Below are 26,379 nucleotides of genomic sequence, written 5' to 3' on the forward strand. Positions count from 1 at the left end.
TTGAATTTTTGTATAAAGCTTGCCTAGGTGTAGTTCCTAGATTACGCCACGAGGCATATCTTTTACCTTCAACCTTTTACAGAGACGGCTTAGTGTGATTAGCAGCCTCATCTTCGGACTGTCAGAAGCCAAGGAAGAAGAACAGCATCCGTTGTCCGTCTCATTCTTTTCTCCTGGTTTTCACAGGTTAGTTATCATCAGAAAGTGCACATGATGTTAGAAACAACTTAAATGATCTGTTATGCCTTAAATATTTTCGTAAGGATGGTAGTTTTGATGTCAGTATGCGTATTTTGTGGATTGCAATGTCCGTTTCGCCAGAGGCTAACGAGCATTAGCCTAGCAGGCTACGTTCAGCTAGCAGTAGCACGTAATGGCTGCGGTATTGTTGTTTTCGCACTTTTTTTTGCTTTTGTTAACTTTGTGGGGCTCCTTTGACATTCTTTTAAAATATGTATAGTTCTGTGTTCTTTTGTTCTGTATCTGTTTTTGTGTGTTAAAAGGGTTTGTGTCAACTTAGCCAAGCTTGCCAGTGCTTTTATGGGACTCTCATTATCTGTTAGTGGCACATTTTGTGGATTTTGTTTGTGCTATTGCATAATACATGTTGCATTGTGTACAATGTAGAAGGAAACATCTGGAAGTTTGGAGGAAAAAAGTGCTATAGATGCATTTAAGTGTCATTTATGAGTTACATTTCTATGTAATAGAAATAAACAGACTGGCAGAAGCGAGGGAAAAAGAACAGCATCCATTGTTCATCTCATTCTTTTCTCCTGGTTTTCACAGGACAAATTTAATCTGAAAACAGGCTTCATCCGCGGGGCCTGTTGCATTTAGCTTAATTTTTGTGCTGTTTGTGATGTTTTGGGGCTTTTCAGGCATATGGGTTCCGTAAAGTGTCTTGAGACAATTTGACCTGTAACTGGTGCTATATAAATAAAATTGAACTCAACTGAATTGAATTTTTTGGAGTGGTTGCAAACTAGCTTTTGGTTGGATTTTGGACTGCTTTGGGCCTCATCTTAGACATTTTTAGATTGGTTTCAGGCTGGTTTTTGGCCTGCTTTTGGACTAGTTTTGAACTGCTTTTATGCTGGTTGTTGGACTAGTTTTATACTGGTTTTTATACTGGTTTTAAGCTGGCTTTTGTAATGATTTTGGACCAGTTTGGAACTGATTTTATGCTGTTTTATGGTAAACTCAGATTTCTTCCTCAACTTCAGGATGTCGGGGCCTTTTGGCAACGAGCTGGACTCAGAACTTATGATCCACATTACATAAGCTCCTCTCTGGACGCTATCGTCAGACGGTTGGACCATCAGTTTAAATTAGATCTCAGAGCAGCTCTGTTCCAGATGTTGCTCGTCTTCGGCCTCTTTGCTCAACACAACCTGTAAAATATGCATAAAACTCTGCGTTGTGGACGCCGAGCCAGAGGCTGCCATATGTCCGATCCCTCTCATTTCCTCGTGTTTGAGGCTCATTTAATGCACCGTAAAATCATCGCTGACCCTCTTTGACACAAATCTGTTTCATGAGTTCTGTTTGTTGTACCTTTGATGTCGGACAGCGGCTCATTTTGGGGAAAATTACTCGGATCAAAACGTCTCTTAGTTTGTCATGAAATCGGAAACAACACGATGATTTTCAGCCACCAGCTGTGCAAGTTTTACTAAACTGTCTTCTTCTATCGAGCTAATTAAAGTAAAAAACAGCTGCTTTAACTTCATAAACCAGAACTGGATTTGATGAGAAATAAAAGAAAAAAGAAAAAGAAATGAGCCACTTTCACCTTGTTGAACATTTAAAACTGTTCATTACTGAGAAAAGATGGAATAAAATAGAACTTTTTTCATTCTGAGGGAAATTATTGTTCCAAAAATTACAATAACACGAGAGTAAATGCAGCCAAACAGAACAGCAATCAGAAAAAAGAGACATTCCAACTATATATACAGCAGCAACATGAATTTATTTAACTTTTGTTGTTTTTAAGATGAGATGAACCGCTGAGTTTCTGCACATTTACACAGAAAAAGAGAAGAAAAACATTGTCTAAATACCACCTTGAAAAGAAATTAGAAAACATCCAAAATGTGAAAAAAATCTTCCTCAATTGAAAAAAAAAACAACAATAATTCCCAACTGTCCTACAAGCTAAATAATTTCAAATTAAGAGGAAAAATTTAGCCAAAAACTACAACCGCAAAAAAGACAATATAATTAAGAAAAAAATTATATATTTAAAAAATTCCTGCTGATTACTAAATTAAAGTTGATTTTTTTTTTGAAGATTTTTTTGAATGTACTCTTGCAGCTTCTGTCAGTTTATGTGTCCTGCTATAATTATATTTTGAAAGGCAATCATATTACATGAATCAATTCCTTCTAGCAGCTCAGAGCTTTTACTTTGAAAGGGTAGCATACATCACAGAATCCTGCTGACTTCCTGTAAATACTATTTTTTTTCGTGGGATATTGAATTAAACCTTAAAAAAAAAACAATGAATTATCAAATTAATTAAATCCACGTTACAATAGAGCTGCTCACTATGCTTTGTTTGCTGGATGTAGACTCTTACTTTGAAAAGGAAGTCAAGAATACAGATGTTTTCTCCATGAATGCTCATGTGAGAAAGAGACAGAAATAAATACTGTTTGATAAGCTTGATTTAACATCAGGGAGGTTTTTTTTGACAGTCTAACACAGGAGGAAGCCATAAGGTGGTGTGTTTATTTTGAAAAGCCAACATATTTCAGTGTTTTGTAACATTTCAGAGCTTTTATTTTGATAGTTTTATGTACCTTAATGCATCCTGTCAACATTTTTCTCGGCTAACTTTTTAAAAAACACCACAAAGGTGAACTTTAAATGCTTAATAAAATGAAATAAATAAAAAAGGTACTAAAAGTAGCATAGCTGAAGCTAACATAAACAAGTCAACCCTAGCAACGGTTGCCAAGGAGCAGAAATAGCAGCAGAGCTTCATGAAATTAATCTCTATTCCTCTTTTCTGCTCACAATATGTTAATAAAATGTAAATATGACATATGACTGGAAGCATAAATAAAAATAAGTCGACTAGACGACAAAAGTAAGAAGTAATACTGAACTTTATACTGAAATACTGCACTTTATACTGAAATATTGCACTTTATAGTGACATACTGCACTTTATAGTGACATACTGCACTTTATACTGAAATACTGCACACAGAATTGATAAATTAAAGTTGTAGATGCTGCAGATATTTGAGTATTTGCAGAGTTTATCTCTAAATAAGCGCTGCAGGTCAGAATGAACATGTCAGCTGTAATTAGATTTTATTTCTAGTAAATCGTCATCTTCAGGGACAATTTGGCTCCGATTTTTTATCACATCTGCTGTTTTTTTTTTCTTGGTGTGTGAGATCTGGTGTCCATCTGAGATCCTCAACGTCTTCTGGCTGTTTTTTTTTTTTTTTTTTTTTTTTTTTTTACAGATACGAGGTTCTGAATGAATCTCAGACTGCAGATTTTTAACTGTAGAAAAACCTTCTGTTAAACCTGCCGCTCCTATAATATAAAAACACAATAATAACCGGATTTATAAGAAAAAACAACAACCTGATAATGTATAAATGTCTCCACATGTAGTAGGTTTATAATTACACTATACTAAACAAAATACAGTAAATAATTTAGTCTTACTCCTTACCAAATATAATGAAGCCATGATTATATACTGTAAAATTAAAGCTTTTAAATACATTTTTAATGTCTTTGTTAACAGTTTACAGTAAATTTTATATATTTTCTTTTACAGATAATATCTAGTACATTAGAAAATAATAAAGTATTATTTTATTTATTTATGTTGTTTTCCAGATATTTGCTGTTATTTTTAAGAAATATTCTCTATATTAAAATTTTTAAATGGCAAAAACTGTTATTGTACAGATTTTCCTTGTTTTTTTAAACAGACATCTAGTAAGTTAGAAAAGAATAAAAGACTTATTTATTTATTGTTATTTCACAGATACTTGCTGTTATTTTTAAGAAAAGCTATATATTTTAAGAATTAAAAATGTTATTTTATAGATCTTATTGAATTTATAGATAATATCTAATAAAATCACCACTAAAATATTAATTTTAGTGAGAGTAATTCACTGTTTTGCGATTTGTGACCACAAAATCACACAAAAATTAATTTTATGTAAAAAAAAATAATTATTTTTAGCATATTTGCTGTTTTATGAAAGAAAAAGTCTGTATATTAAGTCTTAAGTCAGCTTATTAAGTTGTGAGGAATGGTAACATGTTTTTTAAACAGGTATTTCCTGTTTTGTTAAATTAAAAATATTAAAATATTATCAAGAAAAATACCAGAAAAATGTTATAAAAAATAAAATAATGTAATAATAATTTTTCCACCTTTAGGTTTTTACTGTATTTAATCAGCTAAAAAATATAATTATTTCAAACATGTCTGCTGTTTTTTTAAAAGAATTTTTTTTTATATTAAGTCTTTCAAAATGGTAAATAAGTTGTAATGAATGGTAACATGTTTTGTCTTTTTTCCTGTTTTGTTAAATGAAATATCTTAAAATATTGTCAAATAAAATACCAGATAAAGGATTAATTAGCATGTAAATGTTAAAAAAAAGGAAAACTGTAAAAATAAATCATTTTAAAAATGATAACTTGCTTTTTTCCAGATTTTTCCTGTTTTGTTTAATTAAGAATAATAATTATTATTTTCTACACATTCTTCGAATACGCAAAAAATATAGAGAATTTCTAACGTAAAATAGTATTAAAAACTGGTAATAATGAAAAACAAAATCAAATGTCCTTTTTTAAAAGAAAATAGATTTTTTTCACCATTATTTGCAAATCTATTATAATTTCATCAATGTTCCCTTCTTATTAGATGAAACAGTTTTTTAATAAATGCACAAAAATATCAATACATTTTCAAAAACACACTAAGTTTACATGTGTAAAATAAAACAAAATAAACAACAAAATTTACATTTTTAAAGGAACATTTTTTACAGAAAACTGATTGTTTTTTTTACATTTGGTATCATTTCACCATTTTTCCTTTTTATTTATTAGATAACACTGCTAAATTCAAGTTAATTAATGCAGATTTACTTCTAAAATTAAATAAAATTAATGTCTCAGAGTTTCTAACATTATATTTATCATTTAATATTATATCTGTCTATCAATATATAAATATACATTATTATTAGAGATGATAGTCTAGAATTTATTGTTTTTACGTATGCAAATTATAAATTATTATTCTTATTATATCTGTTTTATTCTTACATATTGTGGGTATTTGAATAGTTTTCATATTTATTTTAGATTATTTTACAGTGTTTTTTGTCATCCCAGTAGCTGGAATTTTACTATTTTGTGTTTTATTAGTGGCTCTTTATATTATTTTTTAGATATTATTCATCATTCAGGTGGATACTGAGTAGTCTGTGCGTCAGAGGAGATGTTTTTTAATTTATTTTTTGTTGTCTAATCACAAGCTGTTCTTTTCCATTTAAGATCTGCTCTCTGCTTACTTTGGTCCATTAATGATCGTATTTTAAATCTAAATTACTTACGAGCACAAATCCTCCTGACTTGCTGGTTCCACAAACATCTGACCTCCCAGAGACAAACAACACAACTTTTATTTCCAAACATCGACCGCTTCGGTTTCCACTCAACCAACCGGTCGTCGTGTTCTGACCCATTTAAACGAACACGAGGAGATCTGCTCCGAAAGCAGAACCATAAAATTAAGAGAATAAAGCTTCTGGTTCAGCATTTAAAGTGAAACCAGTTTTCATCTCAAGCCACTAAAATCTGCTTTTATTTGTGGTAAAAGAAACGGACTGAACCAGGAACTGATGGTTCCTGATGGAGGTCAGACTGAGACTAAATGAGTTAATGTCCCATTAACACAATCACATTAACTGGTTTTAATTAACCACCAGCAGCAGCAGCAGGACAAACACTGAGGAACCAGAGGACAGCAGTCAACAAATCAGAAAAACAGGCAATGAGCAGCAAAGATGGTTTAAGACTGGTTTTTGGATTGGTTGCAGACTGGTTTCATCCTGAGTTTTAGACGGATTTTAGTCTAGTTTTTGTATTGGTTTTAGGCTGGTTTTTGGCCAGAATCTAAGGTGGTTTTTGAGTTAATTTCAGATTGGTTTTATGCAGATGTTTAGATCACTTTTGGGACTTCTGTTGGGCCTGATTTTGGACTGCTTTTAAGCTGGATTTTGGCGTGGGTTTAAACTGGTTTCAGGCTGGTTTTGTGCTGGTTTTTGGACTAGTTTCACATCGGCTTTTGGATCGTTTTTGGACTATTTTTTACGCTGGTTTTTGGACTAGTTTTGAACTGGTTTAAGGGTGGTCTTATGCTGGTTTTGGCCTGCTTTTCTACTGGTTGCGACTGGTTTTATCCTTATTTTTAGACTGATTTTAGTCAAGTTTTTGTATCAGTTTTTGGCCAGAATTTAAGCTGGTTTCAGGCTGGTTTTTGGCCTGCTTTTAGACTGGTTGCAGACTGGTTTTATACTGGGTTTTGAGCTAGTTTTAGACTAGTTTTTGTATCGGTTTTAGGCTGGTTTTTGGCCAGAATTTTGGCAGGTTTTTGAACCGGTTTCAGACTTGTTTTATGCAGATTTCTTGACTGCTTTTGGGCCTGATTTTGGACTGCTTTTAAGCTGGATTTTGAGCTGGTTTTAGACTAGTTTGAGATTGGCTTTTGGATTGGTTTTGGACTTCATTTTGGACAAATTTTTATGAGGGTTGTTGCACTAGTTTTGAACTACTTTTAGACTTGTTTCAGGCTGGTTTTATGCAGATTTTTAGACTGGTTTTTTTTTTCAAGTTGCTACATTGGTTTTAGACGGATTTCAGGTCAGTTTCAGGCTGGTTTTTGTACTGCATTTGGACTAGTTTTAACTGTTTGTTAAGACTGTTTTCAGGCTGGTTTATGTCCTACTTTTGAACTGGTTGCAGACTGTTTTTTTTCTTGATTTTTAGACTCATTTTAGTCTAGTTTTTGTATCGGTATTAAGCTGTTTTATGGCCAGAATTTAGGCAGCTTTCTGGCCTGCTTTTGGACTGTTTGCCGACTGGTTTTATGGTGATTTTTATACTGGTTTTGGTCAAGTTTTTGCATCGGTGTTAGACTGATTTCATGTTGGGTTCAGGCTAGTTTTGGGCCTGATTTTGAGCTCCTTTTAAGCTGGTTTGTGGATGAGCTTTCAGGGTTTTAAAGTAGAACTCAGCTGGTCTGGAGGTTCTCAGAGCAAATTAGAAGATCCGAACATCCTGCTAATAATATAATATAATATAATATAATACAATATAATACAATATAATACAATATAATACAATATAATACAATATAATACAATATAATATAATATAATATAATATAATATAATATAATATAATATAATATAATATAATATAATATAATATTAGAGTTTAGTGCTGCATTTGGGAAAATCCTGAAGGTCAAACACTTGTTTTCTGTGGATTATATGAAGGACTGAACATGCATGTGCACACACTAACACACACCAACACACACACAACACACACACTTCATTCCACTTCATTTCCCCTGTAATTTAGCCTTTATTGTGCCTGAAGGGACGTTTTTTTTCTTCGCGTCTCTGCAGAATTTACGATGAAAAACCAGAAATAATGTCAAACACTCGATAAAACGCATAGAATGAGATGCAAACACGCAAAAACAGAGTCAGCAGGTCCGTACATCCCATAAACAGCTCACTGTCAGGAAGACATGTGTCGTTGTCGTGCACAGAAAAGAAAAAAAATACAAATGGAGCAAATAAACTGCAGCTGTGATAAAGTCAGATGATAACTTTTACTCTATAAGCTTCTCAAAGTCAATTTTTTCTGCAATTTTCCAGGTTAGTTTTCACCTCAAGGCTCAAAAATCTGCTTTAATTCAGCAGAAAATACGTTAAAAGAGCAAAAATACTGCAGAACCTTCATACAGATTAGAAATTTCATGCAAATAATTTAGTTTTTAGGCATTTTTCTCTCAGTAGGATTAAAAAAAAACAACAAAAAAGCTTCCCAAGCTTCTAAAACTCAGTTTTAGAAACTTTTCTGGTTAGTTTTCACTTTTTGACTCTAAAATCTGTATTTATTCATCAGAAAACAACATTAAAAGAGCAGAAATACCGCAGCACTGTCCTGCAGATTAGAAATTTTACATAGAAGATTAGGTTTTCTTGCCTTTTTTTCGCAGCAAGATTCAGAAATACAAAAGAAAGCCTCTCAAGCTTGTCAAATTCTTTTTTTTCCTGCTGAATGCCTGCAACTTTTAAGGTTAATTTTCACTTTGTGGCTCTAAATCAGTTTTTTTAAATCATCAAACACTGCAGCATGTTGTTGAGATTCAAATTTTTGGACATAAAAGTCTGTTTTCTGGTCATTTTTTCCTCATTATCATTCAGAAACATCCCAAAGTCAGTTTTTCATGCTGAACACCTGCAACATTCCTGGTTAGTTTTCACTTTGTGATTCCAAAATCTACTTTTATTCATCAGAAAACATGTTAAAGGAGCACAAATAATGCAGAACTGCTGGTTAGATTAATATTTTCAGGCAGAAACGTTAGCTGTATTGATATTTTCTCTGTAGGAGTCAGGAAAAACTGCAGTTTTTTTCTCCTCAACACCTTCAACCTTCCTGGTTAGTTTTCACTTTATGGCTCCAAAATCTGCTTTAATTCATCAGAAAACACATTAAAAGTGCAAAAACACTGCAGCACTGTTGTTTAGATTCAAATTTTTAGACACTAATGTCAATTGGCCTTTTTTTCCTCATTATCATTCAGAAACATCTCAAAGTCGTTTTTTCCTGCAGAACGCCTTCAACATTCCTGGTCAGCTTTCGCTTTGTGACTCTAAAATCAGATTTTATTTATTGTAAAACAACGTTAAAGGAGCACAAATCCTACAGAACCTTTTTAAAGATTTGACATTTTAGATAGAAAAGTCATATTTCTGGCCCTTTTTCTACGTAGGATTCAACAAAACAACAACAAAAGCCTCTCTAAGTCAGTTTTTCTTGCAACTTTCCTGCCTCAAAGTTTTCACTTTGTGAATCTAAAATCTGCTTTTACTTATTGCAAAATAACTTTAAAAGTGCAAAAACACTGCAGCACAGCTGTTGAGATTCAAATTTTTAGACAGAAAATTCTGTTTTTGTGTCTTTTTTCTATGTAGGATTCAAAAAAACCTACAAAAAAGCTTCTCGAAGTCAGTTTTTCCTGCTGAACCCCTGCAACTTCCCTGGTTTTCACCTAAAATCTGCTTTTATTTATCAGAAAACAACATCAACAGTGCAAAAACACTGCAGCGCCTTCCTGTAGATTTGAAATTTCAGACAGAAAAGTCAGTTTTATTTCATTTTTCTCCGTAGAATTCAGAAAAACTGCAGCTTTTCTCCTCAACACCTTAAGCGTTCCTGGTTACTTTTCACCTCATGGCTCTAAAATCAGTTTTTATTCATCATAAAACACGATAAAGGTGTAAAAACTCTGCAGCAGCTTTCTGTAGATGATAAATTTCAGGCTGAAAAGTTAATTTTCTGGCCTTTTCTCTCAGTGGGGTTCAGAAACACAAAGAAAGCTGACCTTGTCCTTAATTTGGAGCATCAACATGGAGCTCCGTTTTCTGCTCTTCCTGCGATAAAACGAGGATCTGCATGAAGCAGCGGCTCGTCATTAGTGTTAGAGAGGAAGGAAACCCTGAGGGAGGCGAGGAGCAGAGATCTGTCAGTAAGAAAGTCATTTACAGGAGGCTGGAGGCTGCAGAGGAGCTCCACTTCAGACTCATCAAACCCGTTACCACACTCCCCAAATCAAATCAGTCGCAGCCGACAGCTTTGTTCTAGCAGAGATACGAGTTGAGTCTTAAAATGTAGATTATTTGATGCCTTTCTCTGCTTTTATCAGGTTTTTTTCTGCAGTCTGAAGTGAAAATATAAAGCAGAAAGAAGCTCTCAGCTCTAATTGGGAGTTAAGAGGTAAAACTCTGCAGCTTCAGGACGCTTTCTTCCACTTTCAGCCTCTTTTAGTTCAATGTTTTGGTTTTCTGGCTGCAGAAACTCAATCAGATCTGCAGGAGAAAATAATAATAATAGATGTAAAATAATATAAAAGAGCCATTGAAGAGGCAGAAGTCCAAGAGTTTACATTTATTTTTATCAAAATAAAACCAAAAAAGTCACTAGTTCCACGTCTTTTCCTAAATTTTTTACTCTCATTCTTCTTCTGTGGTTTAATCCTCAGATCTTCAAGCTGTTTTTTGCTTCTGCCTCGTTTTTAATGATAAAATCTTTCTATCATCACAAAAATCTAAATGCTGTTTAATAAATCTGTAAATTTACTGAATGTTTCCTTTTTCATTTATTTTTTAATAAAAAATAGAATTACAGTAACAGAAATACATGATGAATGTACATTTAATATTTTTAAAATAGAAAATCAAAACTTTGACTTAAAATACAAATATTTATTATAATTTTGATTTAAAAAACTATTCAATCAATGACAACTCTGAATGTCAACTTCAGTACTGTAAATATATTTCTAAAATTAGACTATATATATATATATATATGCAAATATTCTACGTGTTGTAATTTCACATTTTCTTTTTTATGAAATCAATGAAACTACTAAATAATACATTTATGATAAATATAATTTCTTTAAATTTTCTTAAAATATTAGATTTATTTTTTTTAAAAAAGCAACAGTTATTAAAAATTTACACTTTTTAATTTAATTTTAATTTAATTTTTAACAAATTTTTATTCCACTGTATTTTTTAAATACACAAAAAAGGTGTACCTTTGAAAGATATTATATTATATTATATTATATTACATTTATTGTAATTTTACAGATTTTTTATTTTTATTTATTAAAAGAAAATGTTAAAGTTTAATACTGTGAATATATTTATAAAATTAGAAACAATAAGTGACAAATACCAGAAAAAAATTGCAATTCCTAGATTTTTTTGAATGAAGCTATTCTTTTACTCTAAAACTGAATATTTTTATTTAATTTTTACTTTAGTTAGAAGATCAGAACATCTTGCTAATATAATATAATATAATGTAAAAATTGCTCTCATCGTTCTTTAAATATTACATTGTTTAAAAATAAAAGCAACACCGATTAAAAACTTCTTCAACAACAACAAACTGTACATATTTTCAATTTCACTGATTTTTTTCTTTTTTTAAAACTGATTTTTATTCCCCTGTATTTTTTAATTATACAAAAAAGTTGTAGCTTTAAAAGATTCTATTCTACTCTCAAGTAGAAAATAATGTTTTAGTATGCAAATGTACTGTAATTTTACAGATTTTTTCTTTTTATTTGTTAAAAGAAACTATTAAATTTAAGTTTATTACTGTGAATATATCCATAAAATTAGTGACAAATAACAGAAAAAAGTACTGATTCTTTAATTGAAGATATTTTTCTAAACTGAAGCAGCTAAATTTGATCTTTTGTTGAAACTGAAGCAGCTAAATTTGATCTTTTTGTTGAATCTTCCTGCAGTCAGGCTTCAGTTTTGTGCCTCCTAGTTGTACGTTTTCCTTGTGTTTTTGCACAAAGCAAACAATCGAAGCCTCTGGAGCGTAATGTGTTTTTATTTGGCCGCTGTGCAGAACATCTGCTTTAATGGAGGCGCTGAGCCATCTCCAGCCGGCTAATGCAGCCCAACGACATCTTTAATGACCGAATGCAAACCAATGCCGTCTCTGATTAAATAATGCAAATGTAATGTTTGCTTGTGTAATAGAATAATGCAACATAAATCCGTATCTTAATGGGATTACGGCCGCTGCAGTGATCACTGGTCTGACGGGCTAATGCTGACTGAGGAGGAGGACGGGATGCTTCATCTGGATCCTCAGGAAAAGACTTTCTACAGACCAGGATGCTTTATCTGGATCCTCAAACCTCATGAAAAGACTTTCTACAGACCAGGATGCTTTATCTGGATCCTCAAACCTCAGGAAAAGACTTTCTACAGACCAGGATGCTTCATGTGGATCCTCAAACCTCATGAAAAGACTTTCTACAGACCAGGATGCTTCATCTGGATCCTCAAACCTCATGAAAAGACTTTCTACAGACCAGGATGCTTCATCTGGATCCTCAAACCTCATGAAAAGACTTTCTACAGACCAGGATGCTTCATGTGGATCCTCAAACCTCATGAAAAGACTTTCTACAGACCAGGATGCTTTATCTGGATCCTCAAACCTCAGGAAAAGACTTTCTACAGACCAGGATGCTTCATGTGGATCCTCAAACCTCATGAAAAGACTTTCTACAGACCAGGATGCTTCATCTGGATCCTCAAACCTCATGAAAAGACTTTCTACAGACCAGGATGCTTCATGTGGATCCTCAGGAAAAGACTCTACAGACTAAAACTTTCCAACACGCTCAGAGCTGAAGGTCACTTCACAGATTGAATTCTCCTGACTTTTAAAGATAAATCAATCTTCCATTGATGGAGAAAGTGTGAGAATTCTCCTTTCCTGCTTCTCTGGACGTTCACATGAGATTAAGACAAATTGTTTCACGAAAAAGCCTAAAAACCTTCTTTTAAAATATAGTGTTTATATTTTACTGACACTGTAATCATCATTAACTGTAATTAAGTGTAAATTACACCATTTTCTATATTTTTATGTATAAATGTAATATTGTTAAACAGTATACTTTATATTCTACTGTAGAGTACTGCAGTAATACTGTAAATACACAGTAAAACACTGGAGACCAGAGCTGACAGGATTCTGCAGTTAAATGTGTCATTTTGTGGATTTAAAGCGATGGATGTGTGTGTGTGTGTGTGTGTGTGTGTGTGTGTGTGTGTGTGTGTGTGTGTGTGTGTGTGTGTGTGTGTGTGTGTGTGTGTGTGTGGCGCTGCTGGCTCAGACACTCAGATTGCTGCTGATCAATACGTGTGATTGAAAGGCCCATTAGCCATCGGAAGCGATAGAGACGGCATCAGTCCACATGACAGACTCCACACACACTCCACAAATTAAAGGCCGATGATGAATAAACATCCCATAAACACACTTTAGCAGGACGCTGATGCTCAACCTGCTCCTTCTGCTTCACGCCGGCGCTCTGTTTTCATTCATGAGGCCGAGCTGTGATTTATAAATATGCAAACCGGATCTGAAAGCTGCTTTTCAACATTTATCTGACCAATCAGAGCTCCAGCTTCCTGCTCTCAACCTGTTTCATGCACGTGTGGTTTTATATTTAATCAACACCAGTCTGCAAACAAAAGCTCAAAAGTTTTCTTGTTAGATTTTAGATTAATTTAATATCATGAAAATAAACAGTAATTTGCATAGTTATTGTAGAAACTGTACCCTAGTTAGAGTTATTCATATAAAACCTGACACATGCAACAACCAAAAAACCCCATGTTTGCTTTGAGATAGTTTGGGTTGTGTTTTAGCTTCATGCTAAACACGCTAACTTTAACCTTCTTGTTGTCCTCATTTACAAGCACCAAAAAATATTGTTTCCTTGTCTGAAAAAAATCCAAAAATTCAGCAAAAAAATTTCCCAAATTTCTGAAAATATGCAAAACCTTCAGGAAGAAAATTCCAATAATTCCTTTAAAAGTTTTACTTAAAAAATAAAATAAAATTTTGCAAGAAAATTCTTGTAAATATTTTCCAAAAATGAGTAAAAATATTCAAGAAAAATCCTAAAAATATCTAAAGTGATTCCATATATATCAGTAAAACTTCTAATATTTTCTTTAAGAACATTCACATAAAAATCTTTTTTTTATGATTTTTTTTTGTGAATGTTCTTAAGAGACATTTTTAACATTTCTTTTTTCCACCAAAAAATGTTCAAAGATTTCCTAAAAATGTTGAAAATGTGGACATCAGAAGTTTCACTGTGAAAATATTAATTTTTTCCACATTTTCAAACTTTAAAACGGGTCAATTTTGACCCGCAGGACGACACGAGGGTTAAATAAAGCCTCAAACATGCATTTTAACCTTACAGCTCCTCTGTTTTCAGCTTTTCTAGTTGGGTTTGATCCAAATACGCCAAAGTCCCTTAAAACCTAAAGAACTGTTTTCAGGCACGTGTGATTTTCTATTTAATCAACATCCGACTGAACGCTGACTTTTTACCTGATGATGAGGACAGTTTATCTTCCTGGTTTAGACAGCTCAGAAGTTTCCTCTTTGATTTTATATGAAGTTAATATCATGAAAACACAGTTACACATCAAAGTATACCTCAGTTTTAGTAACAGACAATGACAAAAACAACTTTTGCACCAATGTTTGAATTGCTATAGGTTGGGTTGTGCTTTAGCTTCATGGTAACCAAGCTAACATTCAGAAACTACAAGATGTTACCTTTAAACTGAAACCTCAAACAGCCACAAGGTCATCAGCTACTGTTTGTTAGTTCAAAGCAACTTTTACTTCCTGTATAAGGAGGAAGAACGTTAGAGCTTGTTTTCATTCACATTTAAAAACCAAACCATGAAAAAATGGTGACAATTTGTAAAAAAAAAAAAAAAACAAAAAATAAAAACTATGAAGCGTCTGTAATGGAGTTTCCTATTTTCTGTTTTTACTAGCAGATCTTCTACTCTGTGCTCCTCCTTTACTGTCACGATGTTTCTGCAGCAGAAATAAACCAAACTTTGGACGACATGCAATCTGGGCTGAAAAAGAGCAGCTTCTCTACAAAACTGAAATCATTATAAAGTGGGAATGAAGACTCATATATCTTACTAATGATCCGATGACTCTTAAGGTCACCGCAAAGACACAGTAAGAGACATTTCCTTCTCTTTCTTGTCTCTGCAGGAGGAGGGAGACTCGAGGTTTTACTGCGAGCTCTGCGATAAACAGTACGTCCGACAGCAGCAGTACGAAAACCACATCAACTCCTACGACCACCATCACAAGCAGGTGAGTGTGGACTGGAGCGAGGCTTCCTCCTCGCCAAGGTCGAGGATTCATTACATCCCCCGACACAAAGACACTCGACTCCGGTTTCAGACACTCTGCGGTCAGAAAATCCCTCCAACACATGACAATATCCATCCTCCCCACCGCCCGCTGTAAACTGCAGCGGATTGATTTTGTGACGCTCAGAGCTGAGAGTGGCACGATGACGGTATTTGATGTGTATTTGTTCTGAACGGAGGACGTATCGACACCGCTTAGTGAGCCTCTATAATACTGCGATTAACACGGATAATGCTGAGCTCACTGCTGAAGGACAGTAAATATCAAATCTAGTTTATTTATGCAGCGCACTTCAAAGGGCCAATATGATGAAAAAATCCATTTTTATTGTGTTTTGGATGCCTTAACAACTTAAGGGTGTCATTTAAACTGTATAAGGATATGAAGGTGTTCACTGCTGCCATTCCTCAACTAAATAACCTCCCAGCTTTACAAGTTAACCAGTTTATTTATTCCGTTTCAGAATTAGCAGCTGCATCACAGTCCACCAGATTCACTTACTTTCTACTGCTGCTTCATCTAAACTTTGAAATGTCTCAGAACTCACCAAATGTTCTGCTGTTGTTGCAACGATCCTAATATCCTGAAATTTGTCCAAAATGATAAAAAATTTGTCCAAAATGACTCAAAACATGACCAAAATAATCAAAATATGGTTAAAATAACTTATAAACTCTTCCATTTTTGTTCAAATTGACTGAAAAGGTATTTAAATTGACTTAAAATGTCTGAACCGTGACTCAAAATTTGTCCAAAATGACTCAATACTCACACAAAATGATTGAAAACATATTCAAAACGACTTAAAATTGGTCCAAAATGGTCTAAAATATGTGACCCACAAGCAAAACTCACCAGATGTTCTGCTGTTGGATGCAAGAGTGAACACAACAGTCTTCATGCACTCAAACTTGTCCAAAGTGACTCAAAACTCGTCCAAAACTGAATTCAAAATGAATAAGATTTTTAAAATGAAAACTCTAAAACAGGAGTCACCAACCTTTTTGAACCTGAGAGCAACTTCAAGGGTACTGAGTCGTACGAAGGGCACCTTGTTTGATACAAAATTCCTCAATAGCAAACTTGCGCCATCATCTTTAAACAATAATAATAATAATGAAAATAATATGTAAAAAGACTGTCTGATCACATTTATGTTAATTATTCCTTACAATAATTATTAACAACGATTTCCACAACAATGATGGTAGGAAACACACACACACACACACACACACACACACACACACACACACACACACACACACACACACACACACACATATATATGGAAATCTGTTCCAGTATTTAAAAGTCAGAGGTATCCCATCTCTGAAACTTTGGTAAATATTTTTCTTGGCAGTTTTTTATGAATCAGCATATTTGCAGAATTTTGTTCAAAATCACACCAGTTACATTTCTGTGCAAATTATCACTTCTAACATTTTTAGGAAATCATTAACTGTCATCAAATCATGCTTCATTTGTGCAAACTACTACCTTTGTAACATTTTTGAACAATTCATGAACTCTGTCACATGTTTGTACAAATTATCAGTTATGTAAGAAAAAAAATGAACTCTTTCACATTTTGAAATGAATCCTATCACATTAGTACTGATCACCAGCATTTTTCACCAGCATTGCAACATTTTTAACAGATCATAACAACAAACCATTACATGTTTTCAACTAATTATTTTTCACATTTTTGTGTAATGGCACGGTGTTTTGAATGACAACATGTTACCTCTTTCTTTGCCTGTAAATGTGTGTTAGTGGGAAGCCTGGCATTGCAGAGTTTATCATGTCTTACCTTTACCTTGCAGCTCACAGTTAAGATGGTTCAGTTTCCCAGTGATGTCCGTTAAAAATGCAGGGGCAAGAATCCACTCAGTGTCCTCAAGTAGCGAGGTGTCTTCCCCTTTGGATTGCATCAACTCTTTAATTTCGGCCAACAGTGACAAAAAACGCTGCAAAACTGGTCCCTGCTGATCCATGGAGTTTCTGTGTGTAGTAACAGGTCACCATGTTCATCTGACAGCTCCTCCAGCAGCACCTTCAATGTCCTGGTTGTTTGGCTTTGGAGACATTTATGATCTTCACGACACGAGTCATCACATGATCAAATCCGGCCACTTTTGTACATACATATGTCCTGCTGGTGAATGCTTCAGTGGTAATGTAGGAAAGCTGGGAAGTCTGGATCACCTCTGCATCGTACAATGAAGCCTGCATGGCGACCCGTCATGGAGGAGCCCCGTCCGTCGTAACTAAAACAAGCTTTTCTAATGGTACATTTTTATCCACGAAGAAACTTTTCACCGCGTAGCAGATGCCAAAGCTGCTTTTAAGTCCCGGGTTTTCCTGTCCGTAGTGCGTATACAGTCTATGTGCGCTAGCAGGTGGCTAGTTAGCATGGAAGCTTTGTGGCGTCTAAAGTAGCGTCTCTCCACATTGTGCCGCTTTGCCGACGCAATAGTCGCCCCGCAAATACGACACATACCTTTATCTTTCACTGTCGTGAAAAAGAACTCTTCCTCCCAGTCATCGTGGAAACAGTGTTTTCTCTTTCACTTCTCTGTCATGATTTGGGGATAAAAACCACATCTAGCTTCCCAGACTGTCTGCATCCGGAAGCTTCAGCAGTGACGTGGTGGTTTGACATGCGCAGTGAACTCTGACTCGGACAAGGTCAAAGTTCATTTACACCGAAGACATTTTTGTTTTTAAAAATAATTATAATAAATACTGGAATTTGAAATCTGCCTTAATGTAAGTATTTTTGATTTAAAAAGAACAGCAACTATAATTTTTTATAAAAAATTTTATGGCAGTGAAGGTTGTTTTTAGAACATGGTCAGGGGCAACTCACTGGTCTCTGCAGGCAACTAGGTGCCCACGGGCACCGTGTTGGCTACCCCTGCTCTGAAATGTCTGAAACATGAACAAAATTCACCAAATGTTCTGCTTTTGGCTGCAACAATCCTATTGTCCTGAAACTTGTCCAAAATGACTCAAAACACGACCAAAATAATATAAATATGTTCAACAAAACATAGAATTTGTCCAAAATGACTCAAAATTAACAAAATTATTCAAAATCTGTTCAAAATGACTTAAAATTTATTCAAATTGACTTGAAAACCCTTAAAATGTCTGAGCCACAAGCCAAATTCTTATGTTCGACTGTTGGATGCAAGAATGAACATAAGAGTCTTTGCACATTCAGTCTTTGTCCAAAATGATTTAAAACTCACACAAAACTATTGAAAATGTGTTCAAAATTACAAAAAATTGGTCCAAAATGATCTAAAATATCTGAACCACAAACAAAACTCACCAAATGTTCTGCTGTTGGCTGCGAGAGTGAACACAAGAGTCTTCATGCACTCAAATGTCTCCAAAATGACTTCAAAATTGTCCAGAATGACTTGAAAACTGACTGCAAGAGTGAACATGAGTCTTCATGCTCTCAAACTTGTTCAAAATCACTTGCAAATTGTCCAGAGTTACTCAAAACTAGTTCAGATTTAATAAAAATTGGTCTAGAGTGACAAAAAAGTGACCAAAATAAGTTGAGAATTTGTCCATGATGACTCAAAATCTCACCAAAATGATTTAGACATGTCTAAAATGACTCAAAATGAGTCCAAAATTACTCAAAATTTGTCAAGAATGGAAAAACCTATCCAAATGATCAAAAATGAATTGGAAATTTGTCCAAAATGACTTGAAAACTGACCGCAAATGTGAACATTAGAGTCTCAAAACTCAAAACTTGTCCAAAAATATTTTAAACTTGTGTAAAATGACTCAAAATTAGTCCAAAATGACAAAAACTGGTCCAAATTGTTTTAAATTAGCGTAAATGACTTAAAATTAGTGTAAAATTATTCAAAACTCACCAACTGTTCTGCTGTTGGCTGTTAGAGTGAACACAAGAGTCTTCATGCACTGCCAACATCTGAGGAACTGAACACTCAGTGGATTATTATTGATGCTAATGTCCCCACAACAATAGGAGAATCCTCAGTGTTAGCATGTTGTGCAGCTAATGTGGCTAACAACATCTGTGATGGTCAGAGCTCTGTATAAACTGGAACACTGAGGGACATTCAGAGATGGTGGAAACTTTCATTTAAATCAGTAAACCAGGACTGGGTGGGTTACTGTGTTTTCATGTTAGCATCTCTTAGCTTCTCTCCTGCTCTCTGTGCTCATTAAACTGCATTTTAATGTAGCTGAACTACAATAAAGCTGCTCTCATTTACACGTTTCTGTTTCTGTTGTCAGACGGCAGAACGAGGATGAAACAGAGACTGAAACTCATCTAGACGACACGTTAACCAGCAGTCGCTTCGTTTAAAAGCTGCTGCTGCATTAGCTAAAATACCGATTTTATAACATCTGACAAACTCACCAAACACAGGAGTTAAAAACAACAACTGAGCTGAAAATTCACAGATATTTAATGTAAAATGATCCTCAGTGAGAAAGTTAGAAGATAGAAAGTCCTGGTTTCACACTGTTTTTCACATAAACAGGGAGAGTTTTCTTCCTGAAGGGGGCGGAGCCAGCAGCAGCTCAGCTACATTTAAAGCTACAGACACTGAAACAGCTAATTTAGAATTGAACCAGGAGTTAAAAACAACTGAGCTGAAAATTCAGAGATGTTTAATGTAAAATGATCCTCAGAGAGAAAGTAAGAAGATACGTCTTGGTTTAACACTGTTTTAACATAAACATTTTTCTTGCTGAAGGGGGTGGGGCCAACAGCAGCTCAGCTACATTTAAAGCTACAGACACTGAAACAGCTAATTTAGAACTAAACCAGGAGAAAAACAGTGAAATCAAGAGTCTTTTGCAGCATTTTTGTTTTAGATTTGAATAATTTGCTACAAAGTAGCACAATAAAGAACCTTTAAGTCTTCCTCTGCAGACATTGTTGCTCTACAAAGTCACACATTAACCTTCTTTGTTAGCAGAAGTGTTCACGACTTGGATCGACCCAGAGAGAGTCTTCTTCCTGAAGTAAAAAACTGTGCCGACAATTCAGAGATATTTCCATTTAAACAAGACTCAGACAGAAAATTTGAAATCATAGAAAGTCCTGTAGTGACTGTTTTGCTCCAAAGTGTCACAGAGAATCACAGAAGCAGAGAGCGTTTTCTTCCTGAAGCGGGCGGGGCCAGCAGCAGATAATTGGCTTTCATGCTGAAGCAGCAAATTTAGAACAGAACTAGGAGTTATACAGTCATGGAGGAATGAACCATATCTGTGGTGTTTTGAGCTGTAAAATTAAAAGACAACTTCTGGAATATACGGATATTTTTATTCATTTGCTATAAAAAAATGTCTCAGTATGGAACCTTTAATGCTAACAAAGAAGGATCTGGTGCCTTCAGGGTCTGTTTATTTGCTCAGTTTCATCCAAGGTCGTGTTTTTGAAGATGAAAATGTCACCAAAGATGCAAACTGAGTAAAACAGACAAACTACACTTCCCTCAAACACAATAAATGTTGAGTTTTTTTGTGTTTCAGGCTGAGTCACGGTACGGTTTATTGGTATTACAGCACAATGGACTGGAAATGAACAATGGCTTTGGGGTAAAAAAGGCCCCAGAGAGGCAAGTACAGTAGAACACAAAGACACTCTGATCCTACACAGTTCATCTGATGTGGATGTAAACACTCGGCTGGGAGTTTCACCTCATCTGCTTTGTTTCCTTTTTACATCCAACAGAACAAATTGAAGATCTGGCTGTATAAACGACATATCCAGCCAGCCGACGCACGGCTTCTTCAGGCTGAATAATGTCGGATAAACTGCTGCAGCACATCAAGAGCAGATGACATTCGCTTCTCAGCAAACGTTTCCCAAAGCAGACGGGACCGTGACCGACCGTGAACCAAAAGACGGCCGGCTTAGTGGAGGCTCTGCAGAATATTACTGCTGGAAAATCCATTTCCTGCAAGTGTTGCAGTCTCCAACAATATGCCCCAAATGCTCGGCATCCTCAAGTAAACCTAATAACCCCGACACACGAGCTAACTGTGAAAAATATCATGCCTCTTTGGCCGCTCGCGAGCGAACAAACGATAATTGCAGCAAATACATTCCTCCCAGCACCTATAATTTTGTAAACAGCTGCAAGTTCTCCGAGCCGCCCTCCTCCTCTACATCCCACGATGCAACTCTCTCCACATTAAAGAGAAAAATGTGGAGAGGAAGAGCAATGTTTGGAGCAATGCGACAACTTCCTACATTTTTTAAGCGCGTGGGGTGCATTATTGATAACGTCTGAGTTATTATTTAATCAACGCCATGTGTAATGTTGATTTTAACCTAAAGTGACGCCTGTTTGCTCTCTGGCAGCTTTATGGGTTTAATTGAATCTACAAGGTGTACCTCAGAAACACAGAGCTAAGAAAAAGTAATTGCCCCCCTGCAGGCATCTTCTATTTTGGAACATTTCTGACACTTAAATGCTCCAGATGATCAAATGGATATTTATATTTACTGAATATTAGACAGAGATAGCCCACAAAATATGATGATTTATTGAAGATTCATTTAAAACCTATGTCCCCCCTGTGAAAAAGTATTTGCCCCCTACAGACATCTTCTATTTTTGCATATTTCTCAGACTTAAATATTCCAGATCATCAAACTAACACTGATATTTGTTGGATATTAGACAGAGATAACCAACAAACTCAAAATGCAGTTTTGAAATGATGATTTATTGAAAACCTATATGAGAAAAAGTATTTGCCCCCCTATAGACATCTCCTATTTTTGCACATTTCTGACATTTAAAGGTTTGAGATCATCAAACTGATATTTATATTTATTGAATATTAAACAGAGATAATTCACAAAACATGATAATTTATTAAAGATTTATATATGTGACCAATGTCACCCCTGTGAAAAAGTATAAGTAGTTTTCTGTCATAACACTGACATAAAGTGCATCTTTCTTGAAAATCCTGATGCAAAAATAACAAAAATCTTGTTTAAAATAATTTTTAAAATATACTAAATGACAAAAAATGTGTCCTAAATGACTGGAATTTTGTCTAAAATGGCTCAAATGTCCAAATCTGACTAGAGATTTGTTCAAATCACTCAAAATTGGCCTGAAAAAAGTTTAAAATGGTCAAAAATGACTCAAAATCAGTCCAACATGATGGGAATGTCCAAAATTACTTAAAATATGTCCAAACTTATATGAGATTTGTCCAGAATTGCTTGAATTCCTGGACCTAGATGTCGATGCTCTTGGAGAAATGTTGGTAGTTGATATGTTCGTGAAGGTTCTCCACTGTATAACTTCAAAAAATCACAAGACACATTGAAACACTGATTATTTAATCATTTTTTTTCTATAAAAGGTTGTGAATAAAGTCCTACATAACAACATATACAAGTAGCTTTCTGTCATAACACTGATGGATTATCTGCAAAATCGATTAAAAGATAATAAAAAAAATCTGACTTGAGTGTTTATTATTGTCAGATCCTGCAAATTAAACGTCTGACTAGTTACGATACTTAATCACGTCGCTGCAAAAATCTCTTTAAAAGAATCCAATATGGCCATAAAGCTGTTGTACTTATTGATCCCGTCGTCCACAACAATCCAGCCAAGTGTTGAAGGAACAAACAATGTGGTAAAAGCTGTTTTGTTGCCTCATGGTCAGTGGCTGCTTTCATTTTCCTGCTGCCTTGAATCTCTCGCTGAGCTCGAAGCAAAGAACTCATTTACTTTGTTCAGCGTTTTGTGCGTGTGTAATGCAACATGACATTATAAATAGATAAAAAGCAACTTTATTCATGTTTCAGCAGAGGATCTATGCATGTCTGAAACACTGAATGATTGTTTCAGTTGTTCACAGATTCCAGAGGATAAAATGAGCAAATTATTCATTTGTTCAAATTGTTACTGAGCACAATTCAGACAAATTGGTGGCTTAAAAATCTCATAATTAGGCTGTTTTTCTGTTTGTTTTGTTTTTAGCAAATTATTGAAAGTCTCACATGTTTACAGAACGTGGTTTTCCGTTTTTCAGCTCTAAATTGCACATAGTTGGTTCATTCCTCCATGACTCTATATCTCTAGGTTTAGTTTTAAACTAGCTGTTTCAGTGTCTGTAGCTTCAAATGTAGCTACACTGCTGCTAGCCCCGCCCACTTCAGGAAGAAAACTCCCTCTGCTTCTGTCATTGACAACGTGGAGCAAAACAGTCGCTACAGGACTTCCTATCTTCTAACTTTTCTCATTTTAGATTAAAGATCTCTGAATTCTCAGCACAGTCGTTGTTTTTAACTTCAGGAAGAAGACTCTCTCTGGGTCGATCCAAGTAGTGAACACCTCTGCTAGCAAAGAAGGTAAATGTGTGATTTTGTAGAGCAACAACAAACATCTGCAGATTTTACTACTTATTAGCAAATAATTCAACTCTAAAACAAAACTGCTGCAAAAGATTGTTGATTTCACTGTTTAACTTCAGGTTTTGTTTTAAATTAGCAGTTTCTGTGTTGCTTTAAATGTAGCTGAGCTGCTGCTGACTCCACTCCCTTCAGGAAGAAGACTCTCTCTGTTTATGTGAAAAATTGCGTTAAAGCAGAACTTTCTATCTTCTAACTTCCTCTCTGAGGATCATTTTACATTAAATATCTGTGAATTCTCAGCTCAGTTGTTTTTAACTCCTGTGTTTGGTGAGTTTGTCAGACATCGTTATAAAATCAGTATTTTAGCTAATTTAGCAGCAGCTTTTAAACGAAGCGACTGCTGGTTAACGTGTCGTCTGGATGAGTTTCAGTCTCTGTTTCATCCTCGTTCTGCCGTCTGACAACAGAAACAGAAACGTGTAAATGAGAGCAGCTTTACTGTAGTTCAGCTGCATTAAAATGCAGTTTAATGAGCACAGAGAGCAGGAGAGAAGCTAACAGATGCTAACATGAAAACACAGTAACCCACCCAGTCCTGGTTTACTGGTTTAAATGAAAGTTTCCACCATGTCTGAATGTCCCTCAGTGTTCCAGTTTATACAGAGCTCTGACCATCACAGATCATGTTAGCCACATTAGCTGCACAACATGCTAACACTGAGGATTCTCCTATTGTGGGGACATTAGCATCAATAATGATCCACTGGGTGTTCAGTTTCTCAGATGCTTGCAGTGCATGAAGACTGTTGTGTTCCCTCTAACAGCCAACAGCAGAACATTTGGGGAGTTTTGTTCATGGTTCAGACATTTTAGAGTTTTCAAGTTTAAATTCTGAGTTTTGGATACATTCTCGCCTCTTTTTGGACCAGTCTTGAATCGTTCTGAACAGACTTTAAGTAACTTTTAGTCCATTTTCATGTCATTTTGGACAAATTTGAGGACATGAAGACTCTTGTGTTCATATTCGTGGCCAGTTTTCAAGTCATTCTGGAGTAATTTCCAACTCATTTTGGACAATTTGGACAAATTTTGAATAATTTTGGACTCGTTTTCAGTCAATTTAGATATTTTTAAATGATTTTGTCAAGGTTTTGAGTCATCATGGACAAATTTTCAAGTAATTTTGGATTCTTTTTTTCATTTTAGACTGATTTTAATTAATTTTAAACAAATTTTGAGTCATTCTGGACAAATTTCAAGTGATTTTGAGCGAGTTTTAGGGCATGAAGTCTGTTGTGTTCACTCTAACAGCAGAACATTTGGTGAGTTTTGCTCATGGTTCAGACATTTTAGAGTTTTAAAGTCAATTCAGATAAATTTTCCATCATTTTGGATAAATTTTGTCGGTTCTCATGTTTTTGGGGGAAATTTTGCTTGTTTTATAGTTGCTGTGCATCCTTTAAAATCTTTTTGCAGTTGTTTTGCACTTTTTTGTGAAAATTTTGGGTCACATTTCATATATTTTCCATCTGCCTTTTTTGTGGTAATTTTCTCTTTTTTGTGCAAATGTTGTATTATTTATGGTTGTTTCACATCAATTCACGTCTTAAATGAAGTTCATTTTCATTACCACACATATACATGAACTAATCTACAGCCTGGTAAGGAGCTCAGAGTGTCATTAAGGTGTTGTTTCACTGTATGGTTTAGTCTTCAGGTTGTTTCTGCTGCAGGTTTTCCTGCTGCAGGTTACTGAGAGGTTTCCTGTCACTTCGTCCGGCCGTCACGCTGCACATCCAGCCTGGATGATTTAACAAACAGCCGCTTCTGTCTGCTCTGCTTTATCTGTTTGTCGCCTGGCTGGCTGTCTGCTATTGTCATCGTTATTATTATTATTTGTGACACACAGACACACACAGCATCAGTATCTCCGGTCTGCAGACATGAGCTCAGTAAGTGAATTAAGCTGGTCTGGACTGAACCGACGCTGACACCGAAGCACAAACACAGATAAAGAATTGCAGAGCAGACAGATAAAATCCACACACATGCAACTTATTTAAAACATCTCCCCGCTTCCTCCGGCCTCTGGAAATCCTCCACTGCTTCTAATAAGTGTGTTTGTCTTGCAGCGGCTGAAGGAGCTGAAGCAGAGGGAGTTCTACCGAGCGTTGGCCTGCAGGAGGCAGAGGAGGCGACGGGAGGAGAAACGAGAGGAGAGAGCACTGAGGAAACTCCATCAGCATGAGGAGAGGAGGACTGGAGACTGGTGAGGACATCCAGGAAACAGGATTTTATTCTAACAACTCCTACATCCCGCTGTAGCATCAGCTAAACGGCTCAACTTGTGAAAAATCTGTTGAAAATTCAGCTGTTTTAAATCTTACTGTTCAAAAAACTGAAAAAGATTATAGTTGTTTCTTCACAAACCCTGTAAAGCCTTAAACCTGCGTGCCATGTTGTGTTTATTTTTAATAATCGCCAAAAATTAGACACTTTTTAGAAGCCAAAAATTATAAAAACTGAAAAAATTCAGGGATTTTTAACTTTTGAAGGTTCATGAACAGATCATGTCTGATTCTGTTGCAATAATGAACCAAATCTAAGCTTAAAATCATTATATTTCATCAATAATCCCTGTATTCTATGTGTTGTTTTTTTTTAAATAACTGCCAAAACAATCGCAATGTGATGCAACGTAACCATAAAACAAAATTTCCCCAGAAAAGCAAGAGAAACAAGCGGATATGACCACAAAAAGACTTACAACTACTTCAAGGAGATGTAAAATGACTGAAAATTATCACAAAAACATGCAAAACATCTACAGAACAGCACAAAACAACCACAAAAAGACCTA

The 26,379-nt window shown here is 35.0% G+C and overlaps 1 protein-coding gene across 2 annotated transcripts in view; it reads left to right on the forward strand.

Moving 5' to 3' along the window:
- LOC111584963 (uncharacterized) overlaps positions 1 to 26,379 on the forward strand; it is an 89,349-nt gene that overhangs the window by 45,128 nt on the left and 17,842 nt on the right. For both annotated transcript variants that reach the window (XM_023294327.3, XM_055018482.1), the window contains 2 exons: positions 14,954 to 15,058; positions 25,652 to 25,788. In XM_023294327.3, the coding sequence (XP_023150095.2) occupies positions 14,954 to 15,058; positions 25,652 to 25,788 (242 nt within the window). Of the gene's footprint in view, positions 1 to 14,953; positions 15,059 to 25,651; positions 25,789 to 26,379 lie in introns of those variants that run through there.

The sequence above is a fragment of the Amphiprion ocellaris genome, chromosome 16 (assembly GCF_022539595.1).
Source record: "Amphiprion ocellaris isolate individual 3 ecotype Okinawa chromosome 16, ASM2253959v1, whole genome shotgun sequence".
Classification (NCBI taxonomy): domain Eukaryota; kingdom Metazoa; phylum Chordata; class Actinopteri; family Pomacentridae; genus Amphiprion; species Amphiprion ocellaris.